The following is a 12,549-nucleotide window of genomic DNA, read 5'->3' as shown; positions in this document are numbered from 1 at the left end:
AATGCACGCAGATGATCATGATGATGATTATTATTAGGAAGTGTTCCACTTTCAAAAGGATCTGCTTCCTTGCAGAATCTACATTTGGGATCTGTAATCGACTTTTCTTCTGTAGTTGTTTTTATTCCAGTTGCCCTACAGGCCCATGCCCTGATTGCTCAGCAGTGGGTCCTGGTTCCTATAGCCCTCTTGTCGACGGGTGCCCAGGAGAAGCACTCACCGTGGTCCTTATTATCCTGGGCGATGACCGAGCCATCATAGACTTCTTTAGAGTTTGTTTCACCATATTTAAATGGGTTGGGTGCACTTAGTTCTACTTCTCAGTTGAGAATAATAATAATAATAATAATAATAATAATAATTTTTATCCTATTAAATTTGTTGTTGATCCACTCCTTTGGGCTTCACACAAATCTACCATTTGCAAAATATACAAGCCTGTGCTTTTCTTTTCCATTTCTAATAGCTTAACCAATGGTTTGGGAATTCTGGTAATTGAAGCCCAAAACATGTGGAGGATGAAACTTTGAGAACCATTGGCCCTGGTCAGTATCCGGTTGACTGGTGTATTGTCCACTAAGTCTCAATAGGGCCCTAGAATGTTATAATACTATAACACTACCTACCTACCCTATCTATTTACCTATCCTATCCATTACCTATCCTATCTATCTATCACCTAACTGATCTACCTGCCTACCTATCCGACCTATCCTACCTACTTACCTATCCTACCTACCTACCTATTAATCTATTTACGTATCGTATCTACCTACTCATCCTATTTATCCCATCTACCCTAGCGACCTATCCTATCTACTTACCTATCCTACCTACCTAACTACCCATCCATCTACCTACCTATTAATCTATCTACCTATCGTATCTACCTACTCATCCTATTTATCCTACCTATCCTAGCGACCAATCCTATCTACTTACCTATCCTACCTACCTAGCTACCCATCCATCTACCTACCTATTAATCTATCTACCTATCGTATCTACCTACTCGTCCTATTTATCCTACCTACCCTATCGACCTATCGTATCTATTTACCTATCTTACCTACCTACCTACCTATTGATCTATCTACCTATCGTATCTACCTACTCATCCTATTTATCCTACCTACCCTAGCGACCTATCCTATCTACTTACCTATCCTACCTACCTAACTACCCATCCATCTACCTACCTATTAATCTATCTACCTATCGTATCTACCTACTCATCCTATTTATCCTACCTACCCTATCGACCTATCCTACTTACTTACCTATCCTACCTACCTACCTATTGATCTATCTACCTATCGTATCTACCTACTCATCCTATTTATCCTACCTACCCTAGTGACCTATCCTACCTACTTCCCTATCCTACCTACCTACCTATTAATCTATCTACCTATCGTATCTACCTATTTATCCTAGCTATCCTAGCGACCTATCTTACCTACTTACCTATCCTACCTACCTACCTATTAATCTATCTACCTATTGTATCTACCTACTCATCCTATTTATCTTACCTACCTTAGCGACCTATCCTACCTACCTATTAATCTATCTACCTATTGGATCTACCTACTCATCGTATTTATCCTACCTACCCTAGCGACCTAGCCTACCTATCTATTAATCTTTCTACCTATCGTATCTACCTACTCATCCTATTTATCCTACCTACCCTATTGACCTATCCTATCTACTTACCTATCCTACCTACCTATTAATCTATCTACCTACTCATCCTATTTATCCTACCTACCTTAGCGAGCTATCCTACCTACTTACCTATCCTTCCTACCTATTAATCTATCTACCTATTGTATCTACCTCTCATCCTATTTATCCTACCTACCCTAGCGACCTATCCTATCTACTTACCTATACCTATTTATCTACCTACCTACCTCTATCTATCCATCTCTCTACCTACCTCTATCTAGCTATCCTACCTTCCTCCCTGGCTGTCATGGCAACCTTAAGTGGAAGGGCTGAGCAGCCAATCCTTGGATTCCACTGGGCGTTGCCATGGCAGCGAGAGGGGCCTAACAGCGCCGATGCCCAACGCTAGCGTCTTTTTTTAATGGACTTCAACTCCCAGAAGCCTCCGCCGTGCTGGCGAATGATGAGGAATGCTGGGAGTTGAAGTTCAAAAAGTACCTGAGAGAGAGAGAGAGAAAGAACGAGAGAGAGAAGCGTCGAGGAGAGAACATTGTGACAGGGAGGGAAGGAAGGAAGGCGGGCCGCCATTTTGTCTCAGCGGCGGGAGGACAAAGCCGGGGAGGGGGGGGGGGGAGAAGGCCGGAAGTGGCGGTGAAAGCGGCGAGGCTCTCCTGAGGCGAGCGGGGTAGGCCTTCCGGTCTGGGGGTGGCGGCCTCAGAAGCAGCAGGAGAAGCAGGAGCCGCCTTTCCGCCGCCGGGGCTGGGCTGGGCTTCGCCTCGGCGGGGCGGTGACCGCGGCTGCTCCTCCTTTTCCTCCTCCTCCTCCTGTTCCTCCTCCTGCTGCTGCTGCTCCTTTCCGAGGGGATTCCTCTCCCCTTCCTTCCTTCCTCCCTCTTCCTCCTCCTCCTCTCCGCGGCCGACATGTCGGGCCAGTCCATCACCGACCGGATCACGGCGGCGCAGCACAGCGTCACCGGCTCGGCCCTGGCCAAGGCCGTCTGCAAGGCCACCACCCACGAAGTCATGGGCCCCAAGAAGAAGCACCTCGACTGTGAGTCCGGCCCCCTGGAGGGAAGGCAGGCAGGGAGGGAGGGAGGGAGGGAAGGCCTCCCGCTTGGGCCTGAGGGTGGTCATGAGGATGACTATTTGGGGGCTGGGGGGTCTCGAACAGCTCCTCACCACCACCATCGTATTGTGTTCATTTTGAGCCTGAGGGTTTCCCTGGTTGGTGCCTCAAGAACATCACCACTGTCATGGTTATTGTTTTCTTCTGGGCCTGGTTATTTTGATTTTCCCCCCTCTGGCAATTGGGGTCTACAGCATCGTATGAAGGTAGATAGATAGGATAGGTACGGTAGGTAGCTAGTTAGCTAAGATGTTAGATAGATAGAGAGGATAGGTAGGTAGATAGGATACGTTGATAGGATAGGTAGGTAGGTAAGTAGGATAGGTAGGTAGATAGGAAAAGTAGGATAGAGAGATAGGATGAGTAGGTAGATAGGTAGGTAGAATACGTAATAGGATAGGAAGATAGATAGAATATATAGATAGATAGGCAGGTAGGTAGATAGGAAAAGTAAGATAGATAGGATAGATAGAGAGATAGGATAAGTAGGTAGATAGGTAGAATAAGTAAGACAGATAGGATAGGTAAGATAGGTAGGATAGGTTGATAGGATAAATAGATAGGATAGGAAAATGGGTTGATAGGATAGGTAGGTAGGTAGGAAAAGTAAGATATAGAGATAGGATTAGTAGGTAGATAGGATAAGTAGGCAGATAGGTAGAATAAGTAAGACAGAATAGGTAAGATAGGATAAATAGATAGGATAGGAAAATGGGTTGATAGGATAGGTAGGTAGGTAGGAAAAGTTAGATAGATAGGATAGATAGAGAGATAGGATGAGTAGGTAGATAGGATAAGTAGGTAGATAGGCAGAATAAGTAAGACAGGATAGGTAAGATAGGATAGGTAGGTAGATAGGATAAATAGATAGGATAGGAAAATGGGTTGATAGAATAGGTAGGTAGGTAGGAAAAGTAAGATAGATAGGATAGATAGAGAGATAGGATGAGTAGGTAGATAGGATAAGTAGGTAGATAGGTAGAATAAGTAGGACAGATAGGATAGGTAGATAGAATACATAGATAGGATAGGATGATAGGTTGATAGGATACATAGATAGGATAGGTAGGTAGATAGGTAGGAAAAGTAGGATAGATAGGATGAGTAGGTAGGATAAATAGGTAGATAACTAGAATAAGTAAGACAGATAGGATTGGTAGGATAGATAGGGTAGGTAGGTAGAATAGATAGATAGAGTAGGTAGGTAGGATAGGTAGGTAGGTAAGTAAATAGGATAGGTAGGTAGATAGGAAAGGTAAGATAGGTAGGATAGAGAGATAGGATGAGTAGGTAGATAGGTAGAATAAGTAAGACAGATAGGATAGGTAGATAGATAGAATACATAGATAGGGTAGGTAGGTAGGATAAGTAGGTAAGTAGATAGGAAAGGTAAGATAGGTAGGATAGCTAGATAGAGAGATAGGATGAGTAGGTAGATAGGTGGAATAAGTAAGACAGGTGGGATAGGTAGGATAAATAGATAGGATAGGTCTCATTGTTGGTGCCTAAAACATCATTACCAATATTATTATCATCATTAGTTTTCTTTTTTGGTTGAGAGGTCTCGTTGGCTTAAACAACATCATCATTAATATTATTATTATGATTAGGAGGCTGGTGGTCTTGGAGTTGGTGCCTAAAACATCATCATAATCATCAACCTTATTAGTATTATTTATTTGCCTTAAACATCATTATAATTATTAACATTATTATTTTTATTAGGAGGCTGATGGTCCTGAGGTCTGTGTCTTTTATTCTGGGCCTGGTTATTTTGATTTTTTCATTTGGGGCCTACACAGCATCATATTAAATATAATGAAACAGTACTTATTATTTATTCATTTTGAGAAAGGTAGATAGGATAGATGGATAATTAGATAGATAAAGTAGGATAGGTAGGATAGATAGATAGATAGATAGATAGGATAGATAGATAGATAGAATAGGTAGGGTAGGTAGGATAGATGGATAAATAGAATAGGTAGATAGATGGGGTAGGTAGGTAGGGAGATAGGATAGGTAGGTAGATAGGTAGATAGATAGATAGGATAGGTCTCATCGTCAATGCCTAAAACATAATCATAATTATCATCATCATCATTTATTTATTTTGAGGCTGGGAGGTCTCTTTGCCTTAAACATCATCATAATTATTAACATTATTATTGTTGTTGTTATTATTAACATTATTATTTTTGGGAGGCTGGTGGTCTTGGGTTCTGTGCCTAAAGGCTCATCATCACTGTCATGATTCTTGTTTTCTTCTGGGCCTGGTTATTTTTATATTTTTCCTCTGGCAGTTGGGGCCTACAGCATCATATTAAGGTTAATGGAACAGTACCTATTATTATTATTATTTATTTATTCATTTTGAAGTTGGGTGGTCCCATTGTCGGTGCCTAAAACATAATCATCATAATCATCAACCTTATTATTATTTATTCTTGTTGTCGGTGATGATAACATAATCATCACAATTATCAACATTATTATTATTAGGAGGCTGGTAGTCTTGGGGTCTGTGCTTAAAGCCCCTGTCATGATTATTGTTTTATTCTGGGCCTGGTTATTTTTATATTTTTCCTCTGGCAGTTAGGGCCTAAAACAACTTATTATTATTATTATTATTATTTATTCATTTTGAGGCTGGGAGGTCTCCTTGCCTAAAACATCATCATCATCATCAACAACATAATAGGAGGAGGCTGGTGCCTAAAACCTCCTCAACATCACCATCATATTATATTCATTTTGGGACTGATTATCAACGTTATTACTATTATGAAGCCGATTGGTCATGTGGTTGGTGCCTAAAGCATTATTACTATAAATTATATTATTGTTATTTTTATATTTGGGGGCTAGTTTATCTCATGGTTGGTGGCTAAAACATTATTATTATTACTGTTATTGTTAGGTTGGATAGTATCATGGTTGGTGCCTATAACATCATTATTATTGCGGGGGGGGGGGGGGATAGGTTATTTTGTGTTTGGTGCTTAAATAATATCATCATTATTTACTATATTTGCAGGCTGAGTGGTCTCATGGTTGGTGCCTAAAACATTATTATATCATATCATAGAATCAGCCCTGTGTTCTCTTTTAAGAGACTTTTGTTGGTCGGTTGAATTGAATTGAAGCAAGCAGAGGTCAGGATTTAATCATCAGCAACCTGAACTCTGTATTGAAGCCCACTCAGTTTAATGTATCCTCCTTGTTTCATGAGTTGCATTTCGACACTGCTTTTGCTTGTCGAAATTGCTTTTGCTTGTCCTGAGATTAACCCATTCTGAGAGTGGACTTTGATAGGTAGTCACAAATAGCAGCCTTATCCTAACTGTGGAAAACAGCCTCCACCTGGCTTAACCAGTTTTGAAATTATGCTCAAAAAGATTTCCTTACAGGTGAACAAATATGAGCAGGTAGCTGTAGACCACAAAAAGGATACCTCTCATTCTTGGGGTATTAGTTGCGATGTTTAATACCCTACTGGTAACAAATATATGGATATTTATCCCTTATTTGAACAGGTAGGACCAGGTGTTTCAGAGTTCAGAATATTTACATATACATACATGATGAAGTATTTTGGAGACAAGACCCCCAATCTAGACATGACATTTACGATTCACAGATACGTTTTATGAACAATATTTTTGAAAATGATTATGTGCATGAAGTAAACTTTGTGTACATTGGAAAGCAAAGGTATTTTGGCCATCCAAGTGGACCATTTTGCAGCATTTCGGAGCTACCATCCCATTTTTGTGCATCTGGAAGGATGTAACTTCTGAACTTAATGTCGGAGCTGGTTACATGATTGCTTTGCACACAGGGGTTGGGATAAATCTGTTATTTGTTACTGATTGTCAAAGTCCACTCTTGAATGGTTTAAGCTCAGGGTGGCAAGCAAAAGGCGGGAGAGAAAGATTTACTGTTGAAATGCAACTAATGAGACTGGGAGGATAAATTCATTTGGGTGGCTTAAATCGCAGAATATTACAGCTGAAAAATAAGCTTGATAATGAGTAGGGTAGGATAATGTGAGTGTTGGTGGGTAAAACAATTGGCAGGCAAAAGATTCTCTTTTTTCCTCCTGTCTCATCCCTACAGGAAATTCTTCCTCTTCCTCTTTTAGCATTATAGAATTATAGGCTTTTGGAGTTGGAAGAAACCACAAGATCTGTTTGGTCCAACTCACTGTCATGAAGGCATATTAGAAAATGCCACTGAACCTCTGTTTAAAGACTCCAAAGAAGAGGTGCATCCTTACATCTGAGGCGTTTTAGGGCCTCCCACATTATCTGAGTATGGACTCAGATAACCCATTTCAAAGCAGATATTGTGGGATTTTCTGCCTTGATATTCTAGAATATAGAGCTGTGTGGAAGGGCCCTTGGTGTACAGTTTTTACAGTTATTTTTAACTTTGTGAATAATTCTCTTACTATAGTATGGAACCTTTGGTTTGTGTTCTCATCTCTAAAGCTTGCATAAAAGCAACTCATTCTATTGCAGAACTTGGTGACACTGATTCCTGTTGCCACATCAGCTCTGATTCTTGACCTGGTGTTTTTAGGGAAGACATAGACTTCTTACCTCTGAGATAGTTCTTGGTAACCTTGTTGTGGCTTTGTTGGAGGGTCATATTAGAAACCTTAGCAGGAGCACTTTGCAACAGCTGTTCAAAAAGGGTGGCAGAGAAGTGGAGCCTAGGAGTGAGATATCAATAGCTATGGAAATCTGAATGCAGAATCATGCCACTGGAAGGACTGCATGTGGCATCTTGATATTCTGACTGTGAGAGCCGTTCAGCAATGGAACTCTCTGCCCCGGAGTGTGGTGGAGGCTCCTTCTTTGGAAGCTTTTAAACAGAGGCTAGATAGCCATCTGTCGGGGGTGCTTTGAATGCAATTTTCCTGCTTCATGGCAGGGGGTTGGACTGGATGGCCCATGAGGTCTCTTCCAACTATGTTTCTATGATCTAGTCCAACCCTTTGGCATGCAGAAATATACACTCCTGTATTCTTTTGTAATAGTATTCAGTATTGAACACACCCACTGGGATCCCCTTTAAATGCCAGCCTACAAAGTGTATAATGCATTATGGAGGGACTGTAGCTCTGTGGTAGAGTACAAGCAGTCCCCCAGTTACAGACATCTGACTTACATCTGGCTCATAGTTAAGAATGGAGTGAGACAACAGGAAGTGAGAGAAATCTACCCCTTGAAAGGAAAATTCATCCCTGGAAGAATTATTATGGGGGTAAGAGATCTTCACTGAAGATTTCCCACCAATTCTTGTTTCCATAACAAGCCATTTTTTTCAAAATCTCGTCCTCACAGGGACTGAAAGTGAGGTGAAATCTTCTAAATAGGGGCACAGACAGCAAAAGAAGCACCACAGGGGTGTTAACCCTTCCCTGTGTTATCAAAGTAAAATATATACACAATTGGCTGGAGTTACACTTTAAAAAATACCTGTTCCGATTTACATACAAACAACCTGGGGACTACCAATGCTTTTTGCATTCACAGGTTGCTAAGTTCATTAATGACTTAAAAAGCTATAAGGCAGCTATAAGAAGGAAGTAATGACTAGACTAAATGGATGGATACCCAAGCTTCCAAGTGACAAGATAGCTTCCTGTGTCTATTTATTTTCTTTTGTTTTTTAAGGTGACCAGGAACAAAAGAGATCAACAGGATGCTTTTGTACAGGGGAGAGTTTCAGCAAGGTACAAAATCCCACAGACTGGTGATGAAAGCTGGACTTGCTGAAATGATCTTTGCAAAGACGTCTTCCCTTTCTCTGTGCCTGTTGATTCTCTTTATTGCCTCGTGATCAAATTAAAGTCAGGCTGTTATTTACTGGTAGCGTCTACCCCCCAAATATACTGTAGGAATGTGAGAAGGAGATTAAATGCAATGGGCCGGTGGTTGTTTGCTTTTGGAATCCACCATGTTAATCTGTGTTTATTGCTGCTATTTAATAAAAACAGTAACAGAGTATATGAAGCAGAGTAACACTTCTGCTGCTTCTTTTGCTAGATTCTTTCTTCCCATCTTATGCTGTAGAAAATGTATGCTGTCACTTTCAAATAGCCATTTTTTAATAGTGTATTCCTCTAAGAGGTCAGTGAGTGAGTGTTGTCAAGTGACTCTCTTCTTGATGGAATCTGTCTCCAAATAAAGAAAATTCTTGACCTGATGCCACAAAGGTCTGAAGCCTTCTGTTAATGCTTTCACCAGATAAGATGTTGTGGCTCTGGTTTTTTGGGAGCTTAGCTGCTAAAATAACTTGATATTGTTAAACTTCAGTTTATACTCATGGTTAAAAAAATATGCCACGAAGGAAGAATATTTGTTCTCTAAGCTCTCTGGGTAAAGATGCTTTCTTTTGTTCTCAATATTTATCTGCAGGTTACTTCTAGCGTATGTTATATGGATAGTACAAAGATTGGTGAACTAATGTGTCTGAAGAACACATCATACTAAAAGAGGGTATATAAATGTAATATTCCAGTAAGGCAGTTAGTTTCATAGTTTCTCAGACCATCTGGATGAAGCTTTTTGATTGCAGAAATGTTTTAGTTGCCTGTTAAGTGGACCTAACTTATTGGCATGAAACATGCATGTTACAACTATCAGTGTGCTAATGCGGCTGAAGGATACATAAAAGTGCTATATAAATACTAGTAACATTCCAGTCAGCTAGCTCATTTTGTAATTTGTTATACCACGTGGATAAGGCATTTTAACTGTCAAGGAAGCTTTTGACCTCTTGACCCAGAAGATCCATGTCAGCATGGAATGTAGTTATGCTGGTAATTTCAAAATAATTATTTCGTAATTATTTATCAAATGTTTAGTTGTTTCTTTGTGTGTGTTTCCAATGATTCTGTCCCTCTGTGTGAATCAGTTGCTTTCCTTTTGTCACACTTTGGATTGTGATTCTGCAACTATACAGGCTTTCTAGTTTGTGTTGTTGTTCATTCGTTCAGTCGTCTCCGACTCTTCGTGACCTCATGGACCAGCCCACGCCAGAGCTCCCTGTCGGCTGTCACCACCCCCAGCTCCTTCAAGGTCAGTCCAGTCACTTCAAGGATGCCATCCATCCATCTAGCCCTTGGTTGGCCCCTCTTCCTTTTACCTTCCACTTTCTAATTTATTAAGAACTTTTTGGTGCATCTTGAATTTTTTTTCAAATCTATAATTTTATCTCTGGAGTTATACAGGAAAAAAGACAGGCAGTATTCTGGTAAATTATGTATTAAGAAATATTGACCATTTCCAGTGATCTGATTCATAGACACAAAATTACTTTGGTGAATATGGTATTAAAAGCTTAACTCTGTGTTTACTAAACATTTATTTTTTGTTTTCATGTTTTATGTTATTTTGTGATGGCCATCATTTTGTGTCCTCAATGTCTCCTCGTCTCAAATAATTTTGGATGAGAGTCCTGTTTTGTTGTTATCCCAGCTGGTGAATGAGTCTTCACATAGTGAAAAGATTTAAAAATCTGGAAAAGCAGCATTATGTTGAAGAATTATGCAGCCTCTGTTGCCATCATTGATATGAATCTTTGCAGTACATTTGACATGCTGTTATTTGTTGTATCCACCCTTCTTGTGCATGCATGCCATTGGCATCCGTTTGTTGACTTAGTTTGCATACACACTTCTCCAGAATGATGAACAGGATTATTTCAATTTCCGTTTGTTCTGAAAAGTAACTGCAAAGTCAGAACAGCTTGGTAGCAAAATAATAGAAAGACAGAGAGTCTTATGACATCTTAAGTTAACGAATGACTTGTTGTGTGAGTGCATGACAATTGCTAGGGCATTTCATCTTCAGTAAGTACAGCCTGGAGATGCTTTCTGTCTAGTACAGTTGTTTCTCTTTTCTCTTGTGGCTTCTGCTTCCTGTGATGGATTGAAGCTTGAATGCAAACTTAAAATCAGTAAACTAGGCAGTACCAGGAAATTAGGAAGTGGTGGGACCATAAAGTTACTCAACAACTTTGAATGTATTGGTCGTAGTTGAAAAAAGTGCCCTCTCCTAGTAAAAATAGAAGATATGTTCAGAAGTGTAGGGGAAAAAAATCATTCAGCCCCTTCCACAAACTTCAAAGTGCTTTGGCTCAGGCCTTATAAAGAGATGTGATTTTATATATTCTGTGATGTAACTGGTATAACATCATTTTGAAGTATTTGATTGGCATGTGTAAATAAAATAGGACAACCCCCTCTCCCCTCAGTTATTTGATGAATGGGTTGATAGATTTAACAAAAAAAAAGTCAGTTTATGCCCTGTGTAGGTGAATTCTTTTGCTTTTGCTTTGGATCCTTTGTGAATAAGTAAAAATAATCTATCTCTTTTCTCTCTCTTTCCCTTTCCCCTCTCTATCAGACAATGGTTTTGGTGAGAATTTAGCTTCTTGCTGCAAGTTAGTTCTCCTGCCAGCATGCATTTTATTGATGAACAGACTTAGGAGAATAATTCATGCTGATTCTTAGGTGTTTTGCCAGGCTAAGAATGTTGGCAGAAGTGGTACTTTTCAGATATATGTGAGAGAAAGAGAGGCCTTTGGTATCTACTGGGATTTGGTTCCAGGACCCTCTATGGAGACCAAAATCTGTGGACACTCCAGTCTTGTTATATTCATTGATATTGTAAAATGGTGTTATAAAAATCTTATAAATTTTTTATTATTTTTTATTAAAATCTTATAAAAAGATTTGCTTTTTTGAATGGCTAGATTCAGAAATGTGTCCCATCCATTTGTAATTTCATAGAGCAACTATACTGCAAAACCAGTAGTAAGCCACCTTTTCCCAACTTCCAGTCCTCTGCCCTGCAGTTGGAGGCAATAGACTGTATAGGCATTAGTGGTGCAGTAAGTTAATGTTAAATGTTAAACCATTATAAGAGATATTGATTAGAAATAGTTATTACTTATTGTTAAAGGGCCAGGTTTTGCCGATGTTTAGGAATAGCTTTGTTAAAATATTGGGTTTCTCTATTCCATTTCTTTGCACATTTCTTGCAACAATCCTGGGCAAGACCAAAAATAATGTTCACTGTGAACACAGAAGTTCCTATCCAGATAGAGATAATTTACTCTAGTATTTTCTTTAAGTGTGCCCTGAGATTCCCATGTGTTCTAGAATCCCAGAGCTCTGCCTTTTTCTGGATATTTATTAATTTTAATGCATAAAGCATATGTTTCCGCAAAGTTAGAAAATTTCTCTGTATCTAGAACAGTGGTTCTCAACCTGTGGGTCCCCAGGTGTTTTGGCCTACAACTCCCAGAAATCCCAGCCAGTTTACCAGCTGTTAGGATTTCTGGGAGTTGAAGGCCAAAACATCTGGGGACCCACAGGTTGAGAACCACTGATCTAGAAACTTTTGCTTTGGGCAGGGCCTATTTTGTATGGATAAGAAATGAGTAACTGGAATTTGAAGAAAGTGCAAAATCTTGATCACAGTTGAACATTTAAAAAAACAAAAATAGTGATCTCAGATATTGTTGATAATATTAAGATACAGCGAAGCCTCTTCAGAGTATACTTGAATACTCAATTTGCATAGAAAGTTGAATCTGCCATGTTGGACAGATTCAACTTTCTATGCAGTTGCCTTGCTTGCTTCTCATGCTGCTTCTGTTCTATCTTTTTCAATCATCACAGGGGCCTTTGAAGTTTCTTCTCTTCTTTTTTGTAGGCTAGGAGTGGCATTT

General features: G+C 39.6%; 1 protein-coding gene across 3 annotated transcripts in view; it reads left to right on the top strand.

Moving 5' to 3' along the window:
- The first annotated feature begins 2,364 nt into the window (after positions 1–2,364).
- The window catches only part of LOC132762956 (phosphatidylinositol-binding clathrin assembly protein-like), a 55,151-nt gene continuing 44,966 nt past the window's right edge, over positions 2,365–12,549 (top strand). For all 3 annotated transcript variants that reach the window (XM_060756223.2, XM_060756222.2, XM_060756221.2), the window contains exon 1: positions 2,365–2,724. In XM_060756223.2, coding sequence (XP_060612206.1) covers positions 2,595–2,724 — 130 coding nt within the window. In that variant the 5' untranslated portion in view covers positions 2,365–2,594. The remainder of the gene's footprint in view (positions 2,725–12,549) is intronic.

This window comes from Anolis sagrei, chromosome 10 (assembly GCF_037176765.1).
Source record: "Anolis sagrei isolate rAnoSag1 chromosome 10, rAnoSag1.mat, whole genome shotgun sequence".
NCBI classification, from domain to species: domain Eukaryota; kingdom Metazoa; phylum Chordata; class Lepidosauria; order Squamata; family Dactyloidae; genus Anolis; species Anolis sagrei.
Note: the sequence above shows the minus strand (reverse complement) of the source record. Positions and strands in the feature narration are given on the sequence as shown.